General features: G+C 36.0%; 1 protein-coding gene across 2 annotated transcripts in view; it reads left to right on the forward strand.

Annotated features, from left to right (window-relative positions):
- The window catches only part of ACVR1 (activin A receptor type 1), a 154,875-nt gene that overhangs the window by 95,171 nt on the left and 35,981 nt on the right, over positions 1–23,723 (forward strand). For both annotated transcript variants that reach the window (XM_051986348.1, XM_051986349.1), the window contains 3 exons: positions 11,847–12,113; positions 19,939–20,153; positions 23,225–23,324. In XM_051986348.1, the coding sequence (XP_051842308.1) occupies positions 11,847–12,113; positions 19,939–20,153; positions 23,225–23,324 (582 nt within the window). The remainder of the gene's footprint in view (positions 1–11,846; positions 12,114–19,938; positions 20,154–23,224; positions 23,325–23,723) is intronic.

Here is a 23,723-nt window from a genome sequence, read left to right on the forward strand (position 1 = left end):
AAGCAAACTCCTTGTAACAAACATGAAGTCAAGAAAAAATCCCATATTGATCATACCAAAAAGTCAATTTTAGCATATTTAGCCTATTATTTCTCTATTAAGAGGTGGGTAGACTCCAATAGTTGATCATTGCAGTTCAGAGTTCTTATCATCTTTAATATTGTTCATTCTTACAATGGTTACAGTACAAATTGTTCTCTCGGGTCTGCTTACTTCACTGAATCATTTCATTCAAGTTTTCTCAGGTTTTTCTAAAACTGCCCTTTTCTTCATTTCTTAAGATAGCACCATAGTATTCTCTTGATGGACATTGCTTTTATTTCCAGTTCTAGCTGTTACAAAATAAACCACATAAATATATTTTCTATTTATGGGCCCTTTTTATCTTTCTTTGATCTCTTGGGGTTATAGGCCTAGTTATGGTATTGCTGGGTCAGAGGGTAAGCAGAGATTAGTAATTTTGAAAACATGGCTCCAAAATTGCTACCCAGAGTAGTCATACAAATTCAGAACTCCATCAAACATCTATTAATCACCAGTTATGTGACTAGAGTGGAGTGGAAATAAAGAAATAGGGAGGAGGTTACAGATATAAAGATTAAAAACAAAAAGGACCTTACTTTAAGGAGCTTACATTCTATTAAGAGAAACACCATGTGCTCATATAAGTAAGAACAAAATATATCATAATTAGCAGATAACTTTTTGGAGATAAAATTTAGGAGGAGAGCAATTGTGGGAATCAGGGAAAAAATCTCATATTGGTAGCATTTGAATGGAACTTTGAAGGAAGCTAGATCTTTGTAAGGTGGGGAGGGGGAGGGATGGCAATAGGACAGAGACTGTTTTTGTGTGAGGATAGTCATATATAACAAGTCTGCAAAGAAAAGCAATTATCATTGTTATCTCTATAGAACTCCTATCTATTTATAATGACAATAAAGAATCTAGCATTTTTGTTGGAAGTAAGGGAGCCTGGTGCAGCTAGTATAGGATCCAGCCTGGAGTTAGGAAGGCTCATTTTCCTGAGTACAAATCTGGCCTCAGACACTTATTAGCTGTTAGACCTTTGCCAAGTCACTTAACCCTGTTTGCCTTGGCCTCCTCTTTTGTAAAATGTACTAGGAAAGGATATGGTAAACAACTCCAGTATTTTTGTCAAGAAAACCCCAAATGGGGTCATGAAGAGTGAGACATGACTGAAATAATAAGGGATCCTGAGCAGTATGTTTGTCCTCCCTCCTTTTGAATGAATAGAGAATCAGTCCTCTTTTCTTCCTCATGTAAGAAAATATAGATTACCTACAAATATAAATTAGATGGCTGCATGTACTATGTCTGCCCATGATCTGCTCTTCTGGGTGAGTCCTGAGTTAGCATCCATGGTATGGCCATCTCACTGAAGGATGGGGAGTAGGGTGGGGCCTGTAGCTTGAAAGCTGAGTCTGAGGACTTCTTTTCCCCCAAACCTGACTGAAAGAAGACCTTTCCAAAAACAGCGATGACTTTTTTATTTATTTGTTTATTTAAATCAAGGTTTGGTCTCCGGGGCAGGTGAAGCTGCTGCTTGCCAACTGTAGAAAACTTTGTCTTTCATGACAGTTGGGAGATGATTTGCTGTCCTTTTAACATTTCACTGTGCTACCATTATACAACTAATTAATGAATGGAAAGAAGGAGGGAAGAGAGACAGAGACAGAGCTAAAGAGAGAGACAGAGATAGGGAGTTAGTTTTAAAATTTGCTTTACTTGTGGCAGGGAGATATTAGAAAAACAATATCCCATGCCCAGGCTTTGTCCTGAATGTTTGAATCACATCATTTCCTGTGAGATGGAAAAGAAGGAACTTTGGATTCTACTATTACGCTTTCCCTTTGAATTCATCATTTTAATCTATGTTATTTTCTTTTGACTCTTTCTGGACTCCTGGATTGTCATGGAAGAATTGACTGAGGTAGATTGTGTCCAGCATACTTGGATCTCTATAATGTCTCCTCAGTAGTGATAGATGATCAGAATGTATCCATTGTCCTTAAAAACTGCATTACAGTCTGTTTTTTTTTTTTTAATTTTGTTGTTGTTGTTGCTTTTTTGCCAACAATATCCTGTAATGACTTAGGCAGTGCCAGTAGATGAGAACCGGGGGGTTAGTGTTTTGAAACAATCAAGGAATGTGTAGCAAGGTCTTTTGTTAAGCATATTAGAAGTTGATATTATAGCCACTGAAGATATTTCTCTCTTCTCCCCCCCAAAAAAAACCCTCACTCAATCTGGTAAGTTATCTTTTAGGAAGAGGTGGGGAAAGAGGGTGGGAGAAAACTTCTTTTTGAAATGTCAGGTTCCTTCTCACTCATAATGGCTTCTGGCTTCAGCTCAATTTAACAGATATTGCTTAGTGCCCACTATATGCAGAGAATTGTGCTTATATTAGAAGAAATAAAAAGGTTAAATAAATCATAGACTGCCTTCTTGGACCTTAAAATCTAGTAGACATCTTGTGAAAATGGCTGCTTCAGCTTGGAGCTAGATCAACCAGAGGAAATAAGAGCAAATTTCCAGGTAGCTGGGAACTTGGAGCAAACGTCAACAAAATCATCACCTCTTTCTGAATTTTTACAGTCTGCCCACACAACATGCAAGTTCTCTCCAGTTCCAAACTGGGCGATTTCTCTGATGGATAATCTTCCTCCCCATACGCCTCTCCTCTTCATCTTCTTACATCAGAACAACAAATGAATTTTCTAATTCTGCTCAAGTGAGGTACTGGATAGAAAGTCATCATTGGAATCAGAGGATCTTGGGTACTTATGTTGGCTGTGTGAATCCTGAACAAGTGATGAAACCTTTTGATGCCCTGTGCAATTCTGGAAAACTATAAGTTGCAGAAAGAGAATGGGGGGTCATATTGTTAGAGAGAATATTTCATAGTCCTCTGTGGACTTTCTTTTTTTAGAAATAAAGATTCAGTTCTAGAAATGTTAGAAGAAAGTGAAGGAAGAAGAAATTTTCCATCATTAATTGGTTTTCAGGTATGCATGCAATATGTAGTAAAGTCAAGGACTTTTGCCACAGTAAGGATCAAATGAAAGTTGGAAAAGGCAATATTGTTTGATTTTAATGCTAGTCCTCTCACTGGCTCTTTACTTAATGGAGCATTTAAAACCAGCTATTCAATATGAAATATGAAGTTGAAAAACTTCCAGTTAAGGAGGCCTTTCTCTCTAGAAGGCTTTTCCTAAAATCTCCATTTAAGGAGTATATCCAGGCCAACCATGACTGTACTCCAGATCCCCTTTTCCCATGGGAAACCTTTGTTTTCCACCTGTCCCCATCTTTTTTACTTCCTTTTATGGACATCACTCATTAGAATGTAGACTCCACTCCTTGAAAGTAGAGGCCTGTCTTTCTACTTCTGTTTGTTTTCCCAGTGGTTCTACTGTGTCTGGCACTTAGTAAGCTCGTTGATTGTAGGGACATTAGGATCAAAGGGTTAGAGATTGTGAGCTGGATTATATAAGGTTTGACTTGATGGAATTGAGAGCCTAGTCTAACCAAAACTGAAAAACACAGCATTCTCTCCCACTTCCACACCTACTCCACTCCTCACCACCCTTTCTGGAAGTTCCACTAGAGGGTTGCTGGAGATTTTTTTTTTCAATTAATTAAGGCAAAGCAAGCAGGGAAATGTGATGTAATTCCTTCTCAGCCCACAGGTAAATGTGCCAATCTTTTCAGTGATAGGAAAAAATGGCAACAAGGCTTAGGATCTTGGATCTTAATTAGGCATTATTTAAGGATTTGAGCTGAAGGTAATTGTTAGGATTCCAGGATCTTTGTGTTTTGAACCTGGCTACCACTAAAAGCAAGAACTTTATACTACTATGAGAAGATAAGGCCAAGAGACAGCAATTGTGGTAACATACTAATATTCAGTTAACAGAAATATGTTGCATATTTTAGGTGCTATTATCCCCTCCACCCAAACACAGAATAAGAGACAAATACATATTCTCCCTTCCTTTTCTGTCCATTGGCATTGTGGATAAACAAATGTGAACCATTTGTATACTCCTCCCTTCCCCCAATCCTCACCTCCCTATCCCCCTATCCCCTCTAAATAGAAAGAAATGGATCTACTTGATGACTAAGTATTACCTTAAGATCTATGCTGATATTTAAGGTCTTTATGGCTTTGCTCTCTTCAAAACATAGGTGGCATCTTTCTTGTCTTCTCTTAAAACCCTTTTTGAGGAAAAGAAAGCTTCTGTAGGTTTAAGAAATGTCTAGATCCCAAGACTTTTTTTTTTAGCTGTTATATGATTTGATGTGAATACTTTGCCTTTGTTGGAGTGTACAAATATCCTGGAATTTTAAGAGCTCATCTATAGGAATACATTTACCCCCAGTGATAAGAGTGGCAATTGTATCAAGTGACAACTCCTTGATCAGCAGAAATATGTGTGATTTATCCAGAGAGCTGGATGTCTTAAAGTGGGTGTTTTCTCCATGATGTATAAAAAAATTTGACTGCTCCTTCCGTTCATTCACTGGTATTTTCTATCTCTTCTTTTCTGCATAGCCACTGCCTATCATATTAAATCTGAGAGGCATTTTTATGCCTCTTGCCAAAGGTAGGCTTGCTGGTTCTGAGGCATGGTCTCTCTATATCATTAGGAAGACCAAGTCAATATGTTGGAATGATTTCAAATTACAGTCTCGGATTAAGAAACCACAGGACAACTTTGTATAATTTTAAATTCTAATAGCTTCCAAATCCCTGTTTAAAAAGAGCAAATGGAACATGCCATTGGAAAGCAGCAGTGATCTGAGGTGCTTTTTTTCTGGTTTGCTCAAGTTTTGAGGCTTTGGACTTTTTTATACTAATATAATTTCTCTGGCTTCTCTAAGAAGAGCTTATATCATAAAATATGAATCTATAGAAATGCTTATTCCATTAGATTTAAGCTACTCTCCCATTTCGTTGTACCTCTTTTCCCATCTGGTCTGTCACTGTGGTGGAGTCACAAAACTTGACACCTGAAAGGGACCCTAAGACATGTAATCTAAAATAGAAATGTCATGGAAATGTACCAGATAGATCTCCTTTGCTTGAAGACTTCCTAACACCACCTAGTCTATTTAAATGTATCTCTATTTGAGGCAGGGAAGCTTTCCCTGAAATTAAACCTAAATTTGCCTTCATCAAAACTAGAATCAAGAGTGACTCTAGTAATACTCACTTTACATCTGTTCATACTGGCTCTCTGAACTTACTCTCTTAATGCATTAATGTCACAAGGGATGAATGAATGGACAGATAGAGGATTTATTAAGTGATTATTTTGTACCATCTTACCAACTGCCTGCCAACCCTAAAATTTCCACCTTGAGAATCTACCCTCATCATTGGTGACTCTCTTGCCTGTATCTTCATTTAAAAGTGGCCTGAACTATGCTTATGTCATTCTCCTCCAATCTCCCTCAGTGGAGGCACAGTTGATAAGAAGAGGTGCCAGATGCATGTCCATTGTATGGATACTTCTCCTTCCTCCCTTCCAACTTTTCCCAATTCCTATTTATTCTTGTTTATTTCTATTAGAATGTAACCTTCTTCAGGTTAGGGATTGTCTTGTTTCTTTGTGTTTCAATTGCCATCACTTAGCATTGTGACTGGCACATAGTTAACATTTAATAAATCCTTTATCTGCCCATCTATTCATCCTTTGTAACATCAACCCATTCCTCCTCTGTCTTCAGAAAGAACAAGTTTAACCCTTCTCTTTAAGAATTCTTCAAATACAATATAGCTAACATTTGTTTCCTCATTTGGCCATATGTGACACCTTTTTTTCTTCTCTTTAAGTTAATTATCCTAAGTTCCTTCCGAGATCCTTATGACCTGGATTTCAGGCCAATCACCATCTTGGTTTGCTTTTCTTGGGTATTCTATCATTATCCTCCTTAAGTTTATTGTTAGTGAACTAACACTAACGATTCAAAATTGACCCTAAAGAGTGGTTTTATTTGGAGATCTAGATTATGTCTGTTCTTTCAGTGTGATAAATCAGTATAGATTCCAAAGGATAATGTTTGAGGGTCTAGGATCAAGAACAATAGAAGTGGTGTTGAGTCCTAATCTTATTACAATCAAGGATCAAAGCAGTTGACCTATGGAGCAGGAAAGGAGCAGATGTTTCCAGTAACTCTAAGGTGAGGTCAGCAGTCCAACTCCTTCCTTAATCACCCTCAGTACAGAAAGGAGATCCTCAACTTTTGGATTGGTGAGTGAATGGGAAAAATAACTTATATGTCATTTAAATACCCCAACCTACAGTTTAAATCTGCTTTATATTTCTTTTTCAAGTGGACACTTTTCCTTCTCCCAGATGATTTTATCTTTATTATTATTATTATTATTATTATTATTGGCAAGACAACGGGGGTGAAGTGACTTGTCCAGGGTCACACAGCTAATAGGGGTCAAGTATATGAGGTCAGATTTGAACTCAGGTCCTCCTGACTCCAAGGACAGTGCTTTATCCACTGCACCATCTAGCTGTCTCTGCCTGATGATTTTTAACAAAGAAATAGACCCTATTTACTTGAAGGCAATGCTGCTAATGATGATGATCTAAATCTCTCTCTCCTGTTTAGATTGAGATGCCAAGATTATAATTTTATTGCTTTCTTTAGTCAATCCTTTGTATCCTTCCATCATATGAATAGATTATTTGTAGCAGACTTTCCTGTCCCCAATCACATTCAGTCCCTAAATATTTTCACATGGTCCCCGTCTTGATGCCAGACAAGTTATATAGTAACAGTTATAACATTGAGTAATACTGAAACGCCACCTTGCAGATGCTAGTTGTGTACATAGACAACAAGCAAACAGTATGGGGGTAAGATAATGACATGGAAAAGAGGTCATTTCCCTTGCTTAATATTCACAGTACTGATTAATTTAACTAACTTGTCATCCTTGCTCAGTGGACTTAACACTCTGCTTAGATTTTATTTCTGCAAAGTGTAATAAAATAGGTTATTGGGTTTTTATTATTTAATATACATGCAACATTGTCCCAGGAAGTGATCTGTAACCAAGTATTTTGTATAAGTTACTGGAAGAAAAGGCATATCACAGAACCTTATAATTTAAAGGCTGTCCTTTTCCCTCCCCAACCTCCTAACCCCAAATTCAAATCTTCAGTTTCCTCACATTGCTAAAGGTGACTCATGGATATTTTGGGTCCTATTTTTCCTTGAAATTGTCGATATCAGGATCTGAAAACTCTGTCTTGCTTGTAACTCTGCTTGTTGAATTAATAACCCTGGCTTAGAAAATCCCTTTGGCATCACTTAGAACCAAACTAGTCTGCCAGGGGAAGTTGGCAGGGTGGCATTGAGGGTGTGTGTGTGTGTGTGTGTGTGTGTGTGTGTGTGAGAGAGAGAGAGAGAGAGAGAGAGAGAGAGAGAGAGAGAGAGAGAGAGAGAGAGAGAGAGAGAATGAGGAGGGTGGGGTTAACTGGGGAAGGATGGGGAGAGAGTCTTTTTTTGTTGGTGAATTTCTGTAGGATTGACATTTATTTTGCATACCTTTGGATATCTGGGGCACATTTCTTCCAATACCAATTTTGTTGATCAAGCTGGGTTGTTTGGTTCTTATAAAACCATACAATTTTGGGTGGAAGACAGGAAACTAGGAAGGATAATGCTTGCTTTCCAAAAAAAAAAAAAAAAAAAAAAAAAAAGGAAGAATAGTAGACATAACTGCCAAATGTGCCCTCAGTTGCTTTTTAGCATTAGATGTTTGGCCACTTTCTATACTAGGTATTTGAGTAAGCACTATAGATGCTTACTAGTCACCCTCTTTCAACTCTGTTTCTCTGTAGCTGGGAAAGGAAAGTGACAGACAGATCTTTGACACTGGCATCACAGAAGAAGAATAATTTATTACTGCAGATAGTTATCTCTATTCAGTTACAGAAGAAAGGCAAATAATTTCTAGATAAAGACTTTTAATTTATTCAGCAACCATTTATTAAGTGCCTACTTAGAATTTGTAACGCAAGGAACAGCATGGTGGAGTGGATATAAATCCCAGTCTTAAAGGCACTAAGACCTGGGATCAAATCCCACTTGATACATACTAGTTGTGTGACCTGGGTCATGTCACTCAAACTGGAAGTATTCTGGCAGTCCTCTAAGAGTATGAGTTTCACGGAAAATACCAACCTACATTGGTAGAAGGCATTTTCTCTTATGGGAGTTCTATAAATCAATGAAAATACAAGTCCCGGGTCCTAATCTTCATCCTTGTCTCTTTGCTAGGCACTGGGGAAAGTTGTGTGTGTATGTGTGTGTGTGTGTGTGTGTGTGTGTGTGTGTGTGTCTTTGTATGTATGTATGTATCTATTTGATATAGTCCCTCTCATTTTTGTAATGAATCTAGTGAAAGGAATGTAACATGAATAAATAACTATCATGCAGAATAGGACATTTGACATATAAGCAGAGTGTTGTACAAGGGCTCTGTTGAATAATAGATAACTTATGTAGTACTCCCAGACCACAGGAATGAAGGCCCTAGAGGAGTTGAAAATATCTCTAAATGTGACTGAGATTCTTTTCTTCTCTGTTTGGGTATGCAGAACAAGAGAGTCAACATGGTACTTGTTTGAACCTTAGCAGGTACTTGTCTGTGACTTCATTTCCGGTGAATTACAGACTATATATATATATATATATATATAGATCCCTTGAAGTACTAAGGACCTTGGGAAGAACTGTTTACCCAGACTTCACAGTAAAGAAACTGAAGGGCAAGGGAAAAATGACTTCACTGAACTGGGACCCCCAGATTTCTTGGAAATAGGGCTGTTCTAGGACTTGTTGGAGGCTTTCTGACCCTCTAACTAGCTGGGCTTACAAGGATAAAGTGATACAGGGGAAAGATCATTAAATTTGTAGTCAGAAGTTCTGGTTTTGAGTGTCTGCTCTTGTGTGTGTGTGTGTGTGTGTGTGTGTGTGTGTGTGTGTGTGTGTGTACACTGCTTCCTAAATAAGTTATATAAAATTTATATCAGGAATTGAAAGAAAAGTTAGGAAAGTCTTCCTGTAATAATAATAGTTAGCATTTATATAGCGTCTACAATTTTCCAGGCACTGTGTTGTGTTTTATAAATATTGCCTAATTTATTCCTTACAACAACCTTGGGACATAAGTGCTGTTATTATCCCCATCATACAATTGAAGAAACTGAGGCAAACAGAAGTTAAATTATTTGTTCAAGATCACATTATCTACAGGTCTTCCTGACTCCACACCCAGCACTCCAGCACTGTATCACCTAGCTGCCTCCTCCTTCCTTCCTTCCTTTCTTCCTTCCTTCTTTCCTCCCTCCTTCTTCCCATCTTCCCTTCCCTCCTTCCCTCCCTTCTTTCCTTCCTTTCTTGTTTTTTTTTTTTTTGGCAGTGGGGGGAGGGGGGAGAAGAGGGAGGCTTATGGATAGAAAGTGTTGAAAAGCCTGATGTAGTTAGTTGCTCTTTTTTGTTTAATTCTTTTTCTTTGTTACAAGAAATTGCTGGGGAATGATTGACAATAAACACACACACACACACACACACACACACACACACACACACACACATACATATACATGCCTAAGGTATCAGTAAAACAGGGGAAATTAGTATAAATGTTGAAATTATGATTTTCATTCCTGCTTTTTTTTGGGGGGGGCAGGGTGATATACAGGATCAATTTATATTATGATTCATATAATAAGGAATATATTTGCTCTGTAGCCTGATTCAAGTACTAATGCTGAAAAGATTTCTGTCATATTTTTGGAGGAGAAAAAAAGAATCCTTTCTTCATTGTGAAATTTGTTTCTCATTAATATAGTCTCTGAATTCTGAATTTGGGATGATGAGACTAGTGACATACATAGCAGTGTCATTGGCTATTCTGGATGTTATTCCAAACTCATTTGCTATTGGAGAAGTCTCTTAGTGTTTTTTAAAAGAACTATCTCATTGATTATAGAGTATATCCCCTTCATTGCATGGTACTTGTGGAGGCATGATGTTTGTGCTATAGGGGCAATTTGTTTTTATTTTACTTCTTATTTGAAGAGGGAAGAGAGAAGGTGAATGTTCTCTTTCTTTGACATTTTTGAGTCTCTCTTTACTCTCTCTCAATGGCCTCTTCCTCCAACTCCCCTGCTGTATCTCTAGGTATTTTAATGCCTCTCATTGGGGTCATCTCTTAAAAGCACAAGTCACCCCAAACTGCCTTTTAAAAGATAGATTCAAAATAGATTGAGGTAGCTATGCCACAGAGCCTACTACAAAGCATTCAACAATAGACAGAAACTCAGCCCCTTTCTAATTTAGGACTTGAGAGTGAGCTCTGAAAGTTGAATTTCCTTATTTGAACAGGGTTTCAACTTAGCAGCTTCCAAAGATTTGGCCTCTTGCAGTTTTATCTGTCTCTGTATGTGTGTGTCTGTGACTATCTCTTTTTGTCTCTCTATCCCTGTCTCTATCTCTGTCACACTGTGTTTTTTGAGTCTCTTTTTTGTCCCTGTTTCTCTGTTTCTATCTTTTTTCCTCTTCCCCCTCCCCCCTCTCACACTCTCATTTCTATATAACTCTTTTCTTCCCTCTTCCTCCCTCCCTCTTGCTCTTTTCCTCTGCCATCTGCACCCAAAGCTGTTAGTACTAGCAAGTCTGATCTACTCACTTAACCAGGAAAAAATGATGCAATGATTTGAAAAACTGAATCTGAAAAACCAGTCTTTGAAAGAACAATTAATTAAAAGGTCTTATTGGATTTGGCACCCCACTTTCCCCCCCACCCTTCTTCCACACCAGAAGCAGCTGTTCCCAGATCTCACTTGGGACACTGTTCATAGTTCCTCCTCATCTCTGTCTCTCCTTGTCAAAATTCCATCTTTAAGGTTCAGTTCAGATGTCACCTTTTCCATGAAGACCCTGACTGTTATTGTCCCCCTTCCTCTAGAATTGATCTGTATTATTTTGATTTATACACACACACACACTCACTCACCCAATCTTCCCTAGTAATAGCATTTATATAGTGCCTTCTCTATGCCTTACAAATATTATCTTATTTCCTTATTACATCAATCCTGGGAAGTAGGTGCTTTTTATCCCCATTTTATAGAAGAGGAAAGAGTCAAATAGAGTTTAAATAGCTTGTTCTAGTATCTGAAGACAGATTTGAATTCAGGTCCTTCTGATTTCAAGTCCAGAGAATTCCATCCTCTAAGTTACCTAATTGTCGTGGAACTTAACTTGCACATCTGTGGATAGATTTCAGGAAGACATTGAATGTGGATGGAAAAAATTTGCATTTTTATTTTTTACTTATCTCTAACTGAAGTCTACATTTTCTTTCATTATTATTTTTCAAAAATGCATTATTTTGAGAAGAGGTAAAAGACTCTATACCATAGGAAAAAAAAATTTAAAAACCCCATTGCAGAAAAACAGCTTTTTGAAGGCTGCGGCAGTTTTATTTTTGCATTTAAATCTCCATTGTGCATCCCATAGATATTTGAATGTTTGTTGAATTGAATTGCCCAATGATTTGGAATTCATGGGCAGGGCACATTTCATGCTCAGCTCTACTAAATGTAGGTATTAGTGTCTTCAGGTGATGCTTATTGTGACTTTCCTCATAGCTAATTGTCTAGGTGTGTTAAATTGAGCAAGGGAAAAAAAAAACCTAAAGCTGTTATTACCCATACATGATTGAAGAAACTTTTCTAATGCCCCCTTGAGAGAAAATATCATTTTCTTTTCTCTTCATTCTGCAGATGAGGAACCAAAGTTGAATTCAAATCTGTATATGTGTGTGTGCGAAGGCATATCCTGTGGGAATCAGGATCACTGTGAGGGACAACAGTGTTTTGCCTCATTGAGCATAAATGATGGTATTCAAGTGTACCAGAAAGGATGCTTCCAAGTGTATGAACAGGGGAAAATGACCTGTAAGACTCCACCATCCCCGGACCAAGCTGTGGAGTGCTGTCAGGGAAACTGGTGCAATGGAAACATCACAGCCCAGCTACCAACTTTAAAAGGTAATGGTTCTTCCTATCTCCATCTCCTTCCTTTCTCTCTAATCCACTTCTCCATCTCTACATTTCTCTCACTTTGGTTCCTGTAATGGAAAGTTGAGCTAAAAGTAAAGGGCTGGGAATGGGGGAGGAGACTCCGAAAGAAGATGGAAGTTATGAGAACATGAAGCAGTGCAAAAATACTTGGAAAAAAAAAAAGTTAAAATGTGACCAGTTCTTTCATACCCAACATATCTTCCTTGGGGAATGTTCATGAAATTATTCTACCAAGTGTTGCCAATTTTATTTAATTCCTTTTTCTTCTTTTCTTTTCTTTCTCTCTCTTCTTCTCTTTCTTTTTTTTTTCTTTTTTGGCAAGAAGATACAGTGGCTGCCATAAACAACTCCTTCTAAAACCTATCTGCAGATGAAGTGTATATAGTGAGGAGAATGGAGTGAGATGAAGAGAGCCCAGAACTTTGTCTGAGTGGCACATGTATATTACTGTAACAGAATGAAAAGCTTAAATCCATTCTCCCCTTTTCCTGTTATCTATTGTGTGGTTGTGTCTGTCTCGAAGCTTGAAGTACTGTGGGATTTTTCACTTGCAACTTAAATGAGTTCTTTATAGGAGGACCTTAATATTTGAAGATTCTACTGCTCTGAAGCAGGGCAGTTTTAAAGCTGCCTCCATGCTTGTGAGCACCCTCTCTTCCCAAGAAATCCTAGAATGCCTACACTAAATAAAGGCTTGACAATTCAGTGTACTATTATTAAGGGCTTGCTATGTTCAAAGCTCTGTTCTGAGGATATGAAGACAAAATGAAAAACAAATCTTTGCCTTTTTAAGGATTAAGCTTACATTTTACTGAGGCAAATGTACCATATGCACAGATAAGAATATACATGGTAATTTGAAAAGGGAGCAAGCATTAAAAACCAGGGGAGAGGATCAAAAAAGGCTTTCCTTAACAGTTGGTACATGACTTTAGCCGGGAGACTTGAAGAAAACTAGGGATTCCAAGAAGTAGGGAGAAGGAGGGAAGTATTTGCTGTGCAATGGTACAGTGGTGAGAGATGGGTATTAAGAGAAAGTGTGTTGGAAAGTTTAGTTAGAATATTGAAGGTGTGAAAGAGGGGGAAGTGAAATAAGTCTGGAAAGGGGCAGTAGAGTCAAAATGTGCAGAGCTAATAAATGCTTAGCTGAGAAGCTTGTCTTTTGTGCTAAAGATGATAGGGAGCTCGTGAAGATTCTGGAACAGGACAATGATTAATTCTAAATTTTCAATTTTAAGTTCACTTAATCCTAGATCTTTAAATTTTTACTAGGAATATCATTAACTTGGTTTTATTGGATCTATGATTTTGATGATAAGGAACTTTCATAGGTCAATGACATTAGAGAGTTGCCTAGGTCAATAATACTTTAACTGATATGTTTATGATCATAAGTCTAGTGTGTGTCTGAAACAAAATTTAAATTCTGGGTCTTTTTGACACATAGCAAATGTTTAAAGTAGAACATATATGATGTTAGAAGTAGGAGGACTATCACTAGAAAAAGTGGCAAAGTAGAAAGAGGATTGTACTATGTATAATACATTATAATAATGGTGTTTATGTAAATCAGTAGTATCAAACTCTTATCAAGATGTCTACCACTAAGTAATGAATAAGGATCCTTGTGGGCTATGTATTGATTTGAAATCTAACTTTTTGTCTGTCTATATCCATCCATCTACCATCTGTATTTATTTAGTCATAACTATATACATATATGTGAGAAAACATACTGCCTATAGGGCAGACAAAGGTTAGTAATGAACTGAACTATCAGGGACATAGGAAAATTCACAGGAACTGTGAAGAAATACTCTGTCTATAAGTAGAGATAGATATCTATATATCTGCATATCTATATCTAGAGATAGATATATGTGTATAACCACAAATACATATTTCTTTTATTGTTGTATCATTTCAGTTGTATATAACTCTGTGACCCCTTTTTGGGACTTTCTTGACAAAGATTCTGAAGTATTTCCTTTGCCAGCTCATTTTACAGATGAGAAATTGAAGCAAATAGGGTTAAATGATTTTCCCAGATAGATACAGCCAGTGGATGTCTGAGACTGGATTTGAACTCATGAGATGAGTCTTTCTGACTCTGGGTTTGGCCTTCACTTTACTGTGTCACCTAGCTGCCTTACATATATATATCTAGATATAGCTATACCAACATTAAAATCAGATAGGAATTGCATTTTAATCTGTTTTGGGCTACACATGGGAGAGTTGGAGTGTTATGGGCTTGAGTGTTTGATGTCCTATCGTCACCATCAAAAAAAAAGCTAGATTCCATTTATCAGTTTTTTTTCTTTTTAAAATAATAATAATTACATATTGGACAATAACTCTATTAGCATATGTTTAGAAAAATGGCCCTTCTCTCTATTCTGTGCTGACTCTATCTTTTGATGTATACGGATAATCATAGGAGGGATTAGAGGGTGGAGTGAGACAAGGCAGAGTCACTTTGGAGGAGGACAAGGAGAAGGGAGGTTATGGAGAGCTTGTGGCAGTCTTATCTATCCCCTTCACTTCTCCTCCTAAAGATCAAGGACTTTTGCTTATCCTGACTCTGGCTGATTCTGAGGCCTCCAGGGAGCTAGTCTGGAACTTACAGAATTGCCTGAATCACCTCATTGTTGAGAAAAAGCCAAGTCTATCAGTTGATCATCATCTAATCTTGTTGCTGTGTACAATATTCTTTTGGTTCTACTCACTTCACTTAGTATCAGTTCATGGAAGTCTTTCCAGCCTTTTCTGAAATGTCTATCAGTTTTTTCTTTTTCAAGAAGTATATAATACATATCAGATAGATTTTCATTAAAAATAGTTAAAAGAAAAAAGAATTGGTGTACATGTGTGTGTTTGTGTATGTGTGTGTGTGTATGTTTTATGCAAAATGCCTAAAGTGAATAAGTTCTTAGTATATATTTATTTGCATTTGAGGAAATGTCATCCGAATACAAATAGAGAGCTTAGCAAATTCTTCATGCGTTTTAAGTGCCCATCTAGTACATACAGATGTGGTGATAATACTCTACCCTTTCTGTAACATTTTACCTTTAATGAAAACTGCCATATTTATTAACTGATTTGATTCTCAGGATAGTCCTGTGAATTCGGCAGAGTATGGGAGTTGAAAACTAAGAGTTTGTAACTTTGCCAAATGAAAGGGAACTGGTTAAGTAGCTAGAGCCAGATCTTCTGATTTAGTCCTGTGAGTGCTCTTCTTGCTAAATCACGTTCCTTTTCATCAGAAAAGACATATTTGTGGAATTTCTAGTCATTGAGACAAAATTAGATTCAGAAAACTACTAGAGAAAGGTATGATACCATAAGTTATTTTTTCTTTATTCTCTTCATTTTTTCCCTTTTCTTTTCTCCCTAAGTTAGATTTGTATTCTTTGGTTTATGACCTTTATATTTATTTCGTCCTTCATTAGTCTCTATAGTCTTTTTTTATGTTTTGTTTTTAAGAGGCAATTGGGAATAAATGGCTTGCTTGCCCAGGATCACACAGCTAGGCAGTGTTAACTGTCTGAGGCTAGATTTGAATTCCGGTCCTCCTGACTTCAGGGCTCAATCCACTACACCATTTAGCTATTTCTAGTCACTGTCTTCCTTTAAATTACTAAGGGACCTAATATGGGTTCCTTTTTTTTTTTCTCTGAAGCAATTGGGGTTAAGTGACTTGCTCAGGGTCATACATCTAGGCCATGCTAAATGTCTGAGGCCAGATTTGAACTTAGGTCTTCCTGACTTTCAGGGCTAGTGCTCTATTCACTGCATGATCTAGCTGCCTGGGTTCCTGCTTCTAAATAATTTCTATATTCTGCTTTTTAAGAGTTTGTCCCCTGGTTTCCTTTTTAAAAAAATATGCTATGTTCTCAGAAACATTAATTCCTGTAGGTGATAGAAATAGTATTGCTTCATGGTTAGACTTCCTATGTTTCCTATAGTTCAGTTCATTACTTTGTCCTCATGGGCATGTTTTCCTTATTTGCTATGAAATCTCTTATCTATATGCTAGCCCTCCCATTCCTTGAGGTGTTTGATGTCTCCCATGATTTCTGATTCTATTTCTCCTGAAGCAGCAAGTATGGTCAAAAGAATCAAAACCTTGTAGACCACATGCTTTTGCATACTTCCAGTCTCTCTAAAAATTTTCTCATGGAAGTTTTCATCAGTAGTATCCTTTGCCACTTCTGAAACTAGAGTTCTCTTGTTTCTTTCCCTCTTTATTTCTTCTCTGAAGAAATTCTCCCATTCTCCGAAGGCCCCTGGAGTTATTTTCCTTTCATTGTTAACTTTTGACTTGATTCAGGAATATTACATATTTCCTTCTCTCTTCCTCTTCCTCACCATATTTGCTTCCCTTCACCCTGCCTCTCCCTTTTCCTCCCATTTTGCAATGTAGTTCTTCAAGATTATCATCACTTCACATGGGATCTGGGTATTATGAGGCTTAATACAGGATGGTTCAGTTCTATTTCCCCACTATCACTTCTATTTGCCTTTTGCTTTGTACTTACTTGTATATTTTTAGAAAGAAATCTCTTAATGGGTCCGTTATTATTATTTTCTTCTTTTTGTCATGTTTGATATATTTGTTTACCTTTCTTATATTTCTGTTGTTTGAGGTGATTGAAAAGCACGTGATTTATTTAGGTCAATTTAATTTCTAGGAATGTTTTGAATACTTCTTTTTATTGGATTTCATTTTACCTCTCCCCTTTCCTCCTATTAATTGTTAGTCTCAGGTTTGCAGGATAGGTCACATTGTGTTGAACCTTGATCCCCCTTGAGCTCCTTTTCACTTCAGATTATATTATTCTATTCCATCCTGCAGTTTCTGATGATTGCAAAAAAGAAAAAAAAAAGTGGTTTTTGATTTTCCTTTCCTTTATGTTTGTAGGTCTTTTTCTTGGTTTCTTTTAGAAATTTGTTGTTTATCACTGGAATTGCCAAATTTAATCACTATATATTTTGGATATTGCAGATAGCTTTTTGGTTTATTTGTTGTTGGGGATTTCTTTTTTTGGAGGCAATTTGTAGATTCTTTTGATTAGTATATTTTCTTTGTCCAGAAGTTTTAGGCAAGTTGTCTTGTGTTATGATGTTCAACTTCTTTGATTTGTGTTTTTCTGAAGTTGTCTCTATATAGCTTGCTTTAAAATAAATGTTTTACTTGGAGATTGTTTTCTTTAATCTTACAGCTTTTTCTTCTAGATTGTCTTTGGTTCTGTGTGTTTGGGCTCCAATAAATTAATTTTTCTCTTACTTAGTTGTTGAAGGTTGCTATTGTGGATTCAACTTTTTCCATTCTGCTGATAATTTAGGCTGTGTAGGCCATAAATTCAGCTTTCACAATTCTTTTAACCATTCAGGAATTTCCTGCAGTAGTTCTTTGTTCTCTTGACAATCCACAGGCTTTATACCTTATCAGGCATTGATTGATTTTACTTTGTCTTGGAATATTTATTCATAGGTATCTAGACTCTTTTAGCTGATTTAGAGGTCACATTGTCTCCCTAATCTGCTTGAGCCAACATCTTTAACAAAATTTTCTTACTTCAGAATTCTCTGGTGATTTCACTTTTTTTCCCTTATATTCTCATATAGCTCACTCTCCAGTCCTTATCTTTTGTAAGTATTCTTTCTAAGAGGGTGGAAATCAAAATCTTCTTAGATGACTGCTATGTTTCACTAACCTCTGCCTTTGCTGCTCCAACAAAATACCTGAACAAGAAGAAACTAGTGCTACCTGGGTGCTTGGCTCTTTAATTTAATTTTAATCTAGAGCCATATAGTCACCCATTAGTGTTCTACCCTAGTTTCTGTACTTTTGGACAGCACTGAGTCTATAAGTCATGCTGTGGTCTCAGCTAGAACAAACTTCTTTGCTTTTTTTTTTTTTTTTTGGCCTCTCTGGTAGGATAGAGAGACAGTTGAATTCTGTTGCAAGCTTATAGATACTTTATGTAATTCTATCCTCATGGGAAATGAGAGGTGGGTAAAAGGGATGTATGGGATGGGTGTTAGACCCCCTTTCCCAAATTAACTATTCAGAGACATTTTCAGGTACAAATAGAAAGCATTTCTTTAATTCCTTCAGGGAGAGGCCTAGACACACAACTGGGAGCCATCCCAGCTCCCACCATGTGCTCCTGAACCTGACCAGCAGGAAGTAGAATGCCCAGTTAAATAGGAAAAGACCCAAGCTTTTTCATTGGATAGACTAAAAGGACGAAACCATCCTTGACCCATGCTCACCAATGTTGTCTGCTTCCCGCAGATCACATCACTTTCTGTAACTTCTTGTCACTTCCTGTAATTTAGGGACTTTTTTTTTTTTAGAGATCATGTGACTTCCCAGGGTCTTTCTTGGACCCATAGGCCAAGGCCTGATCTCCCAGTCTCAATACTGAGAAAACTTCATCCAGTCAGTCCCATTCAGGGAGATATTAAGTGAATGATTTAAAGATTAAGGATTAGTTTTTTCTGCTGGAGCGGCTATGTGGCACAATACATAGTTCAAGGCCTGGAGTCAGGAAGATCTGAGTTTCAATATGGCTTCAGATACTTACTAGTTAGGTGACTCTGAGCAGGTCATTTAATCTTGTTTGCCTCAGTTTCCCCATCTGTAAAATGAACTAGATAAAGAAAAGACTAACCACTTTAGGATCTTTGCCAAGAAAATGCCAAAAAGATCATGAAGAGTTGGACATAACTGAGCAATGACTAAACAACAATAGCAAAGTATTAAGTTTGCTAGATTTTTAGCTTGTTAAGGTAAACAAAATATTGAAAAGATCATGGGCATCAGAAAAAATACCTAGTCTTCTATCATGTTGGTCATGAGACTTAAAAGTCTGCTCCAGTATATCATCAAGTGAATGAGCATGTAGCCCTAACTGTAATTTTTATAGGGTTGCAAATAAGTGAAAGAAGATAATTTTAGAGATGTAAAAGACTTTTGAGACAATGTTGTTCAAATGTATTTCATTGTGGGTTGAATAGATAGGGGATAAACTGCATGTAGGAATTTAGTTCAAGATTTGATTTGGTAAAGTGGAAAGGGTGTGATGAAAGATAAGAAAAGAATGAAGATAAGGATATAAGGCATTCATGGTGAGGGCACAAAATGAAGGGCCTGAATGGAATAGAGAATTCTGGGAAGTGAAGTGATAAGAGTTGAAGATGAATAGTTTAAAGCTGAATTTGATTCAAGAGACAGCTGAGAAGCTTTTGTTGGTTTTTTTAAGAAGGGAGAGGGATAGTCTGAAAGATATGATGCGTGAGGAACATTTGGGTGGTAATGTGTATCTGTGATATATTTGAAATTAGAGAGAAATTTCCACAGTGAAGTAGAAATTGGAGAAGAAAATCTGCCACAGATTTTATTTGTTTTCTTCAAATAACCACCTTTGTCATAGTAATATTAAAGATTGGTATTTTGCAAAACTCTGAAGGTAAAAAGCCCTGCAGGTCAAATTCTTTTATTAGCAACAATTGTCTTTGTTTTGTCAAGTTTAAAAATGTTTTCTTGTTTATTATCTGATTTGGAATACTTTTTTTTTTTTTTGCAAAGCAGAATTTTGTTCTTATTGGTTAGTTTATTGAATATTAGAATTTAAAATACCTTTTTTCTTGTGATATGTGATGAAAGAGAATATATCTTGTGTTTTTAAAAATAAAGCTTATTATTATTAAGAAATCTCCTTTATATACCAAGCAAACAGTGATTTTTATGACTAATTAATTATTCTTTTTTCTTTAGGAAAATCCTTCCCAGGAGGATATTCACGATTCAGCCTGGATTATATGGCCATCTTTATAGGCCTCTCTATAGCAGCGTGCCTTTTTGTTATTCTACTGGTTGTGGGCATTCGGAAATTTAAAAAACGAAATCAGGAACGGCTTAATCCTAGAGAAGTGGAATATGGCACCATTGATGGACTCATCACTACAAATGTTGGCGATAGCACCTTAGCAGTGAGTTTTGAATGGGGCTGAAAATTTAAAAAAAAAAAAAAAATCCACAAGGATAGCTAATACAGAAAAAAAAAAAAAGATCCATTGTACTCTTTTATTTGAAATATAAAATATCAAATATTGCCTGGTAACTGTGCTTGGCAGTACATATATATATATATATATATATATATATATACACACACACACATATGTGTGTGTATGTATGTTTTATATAGTATATATATGTGTAGATATATATTATATGTATGTGTGTATATAGCATAACATAATATAAAATAAAAGATTAGTTTTAGAAGGCTGCTCAGAGCTGTGTATGCTATACAAGTCACTCGTTATGAATTTATGTTCACTGTTCACATTACTGTTTTGCAGTCGTGTGATATTAAACCTGAATAGATATTTATGATTAACTTATGAGAGTTTCATTTTTCTACTAGGTAGATTTCTTTTTCTTTTTTTTTTTTTTTGAATTATTTTTTTCTTTGGTGTATATGTTTGTTTACCCTTAAAAATACCCCTTTCCCCATTTTATTCTTCCCAAATAATTTTGTTTTTCATTTATTGAAACATAATTCCTAATTATTAAAGTGTTAAAACTGTCATCTAGAGGAGCAGGGAAGTTTTATGTATCCCTGTGCTGCCACCTAGTGGAAGAATGAAGCTGATTAGTTAAAATACTTGAAAAGGATTTAAAACATTTTGAAATTATTTTTCATGCTTTTATAATGAAAACATTTTGAAAGAATTATCAGTATCTTTCAGGGTTTTTAAAAAAATATTGAAACAGTTATCACAGTTGATAAAAATGTTAATAGTAAATAAGCCAATTCATTTCTGGTTGGATCCTTTTGGTATTAAAATATTTAATTAAATTTAAATTTAATTAAAAACAATAATTTTGCATTCTTTGTCCTATAGAAAATATTTTGTAGGATATTGTTCACTTTATGCACGTAGTGGACTTTAAACAGCACAAGGATTTTGTCATGAGATTGGAATGTAGGACTATATTTTCATGTTTTAAATTCTCATATATATACATATACAAACATATATGTTTGCTTCTTGTTTTGTTTTGTTTTATTTTATTATTAAACCCTGGGCCTGGAATAGTTATTCCTAAAACCCAAGTTTTGATATTGAAACTTTTTTTTTCCAAGTGTATCTCCAACAATTTTTTTTTTTAAGGAACTAATATATTAAAGCTTGTGTTGATTTTAAAAATAGAGGCTATATTTCCTCAGATTTTTCTAGATTTTGATTGTTCACATTAAGAAAGCTATGGAAAGTGAAAAGTATTTCATCAAAGGAATCCTTAATGTGCTTCCTATTTTAAGGAATATAGGGTAAATCTACAAATAATGAGTTATTGAGGAGCTCTAAGATAATTAAATTAGAGTAGACAAGTGAAAAACCTTTAGGAAGAAATGATTGGATTGCCACTTAAGAAATATCTTTTTCCTAAAGTGGGATATCATCTAACTTAGTATTCTCTAAAAAAGCAAGAAGCTTTTGCTAATTTCACGTACACTTTTATTCCCCTCACTATAGATTAGGCTAGACAACACAACACCCTGAAGTCTTGGTTCTGGGGCATTCCACATTTGATGGTAAATGGAGATAGGTCTAGAGTCACCTCACCCAGCTGACTCCTTCCCTTTCTTATGACCATCTTGGATGTATTTCCATCCATCTGCTTTGCCTGAAAGCACCCTGAAAAGAGGATGTATTCAATTTCAAGACAGAAGATTGTATTCTTCAAAAGGAAATACATTTAAGACCTCTCAAGTTCTAAGGGAAATTAGATGAATTTGTCGAGTTAGTGAAAACAGAAGGGGCAAGAGGGAATTCTTACAAAGCTTAGGCAAAATAGGGTGCTAAAATAAATTAGACAGAGCTTCATTCCTCATAGCAGCTAACACAGAACTAATTACCAAGGGCAGTGATAGGAACAGCTAGTGTAAATTACTGTTTAAATAGCTTTTACCATTTAAGAAGAAGGATGGAAGTGTGTCCCAAAATAGTCTTTTAAAGTCAATTAGATGAGATGACAGTATAAAATCATGATATAGTACAGTTTGACGAACACTCTTAAAAACAAGATATAGAAACTGTCATGAATTACAGTCTGTTGACTTGTTCGTTTAAATGAGATACCCTTTTGCAAATTCTTGGCCAAAATTACATTTATCCACTAGTGAATTGCTTAACAAAACTAAAATGCATGGCTTATTCCTGGGATGAATCTAAGTGTAATTCCTGTTTGGCAAATCACAAAGTTTGGTTATTTAAAAGAAAGCTAGTAACTTCTAGCTCCTAGCTGTATTGTAAAGGTTAAACACATAAAGGAATATTTTTGAAACTGTGTTTCAAACTATGTTTTGTGAGAAAAATGAAGCACAAACTATTTATGGAGTAGAAGACTTCAAAACAAGCCTTTTAAACTCTAGGCAGCTCCCGATTATCCATTTTGTGGTTTATCTAGTCTCTTAAGAGTCTCATTTTTCTGCCACTTGGACTGATGCTTACCTTTCTGTAAATTTGATGATTGCTATTGTTTCACAGTGATATAGACACCATGAAAGAAAATGAAATGTAAAGATTAACACTTTGCCCCTTCACTGAAATATTTTAAAAACAATTAAGTTTTTGGAATGCTTCCTCCTTTCATGCCATTATTACCACTATTTGCTTGGTTCCACAATTGGCTGTATAAAGATACTATGTATTAACTTCAAATGAGAGATTTTCTACCATTTTATCACTATGTTTAGGAAGACGTCTCTCCTTGGCTGAGTCTTCAAGTGAAAAGGAAAACTCTTTCTGCAACTGTTAATCAAAAAAATATATACATATATGTTTTTTGACTATGTATTCATTTGTAGAAGCAGATTTGAGTTGACTTTTTTAAAAGGGAAATTTTATTATGTTATTTTTCGTTCATGAACACATCCTGTCAGCCAGTGATAACATGCATGCTTATGTCCTTGTATTCTTTTATTGAATAAAGAGAAATTAGTCTTAGCTTTTTCCCAATGGTCCTCCTTTTTCCTTGTTTCAAACCACAGGATTTAATGGATCATTCTTGTACATCAGGAAGTGGCTCTGGTCTTCCTTTTCTCGTACAAAGAACTGTGGCTCGTCAGATTACACTCTTGGAGTGTGTAGGTTGGTAACAATTTTTTTTTTTCTCCCTTGCCTTCTTCTGAGAATGGATGATGGAATGGGAGGTGGGAAATTTGGTTCTCTTCGTTGCTTATTACAAGTATGTCAGTAGACAAGTCTTGACCCCTTCACATAGTATGGACTTTTGTTCCTCTTTGAGAATGAAGTGCAGCATTCAGCATGGACTTGGCTGAGCCCAAAAAGTCCTTGTCTAATTTCCTATAAAATTGAATGACCATTTTTTTTTTTTGGGGGGGGGGAATTATATATTCCGTAGTTCTAGCTTTAATCATTCATGACTGTAAGTTTTCATGTACTTTTGATTCAGGTAAGGGCAGATCTTAAATATCCCCTAGATTCTTTACTAGTTATGATTTCTGAACTAGTTATGAGTATTTGCAG

The sequence above is a fragment of the Antechinus flavipes genome, chromosome 3 (genome assembly GCF_016432865.1).
Source record: "Antechinus flavipes isolate AdamAnt ecotype Samford, QLD, Australia chromosome 3, AdamAnt_v2, whole genome shotgun sequence".
Lineage (NCBI taxonomy): Eukaryota > Metazoa > Chordata > Mammalia > Dasyuromorphia > Dasyuridae > Antechinus > Antechinus flavipes.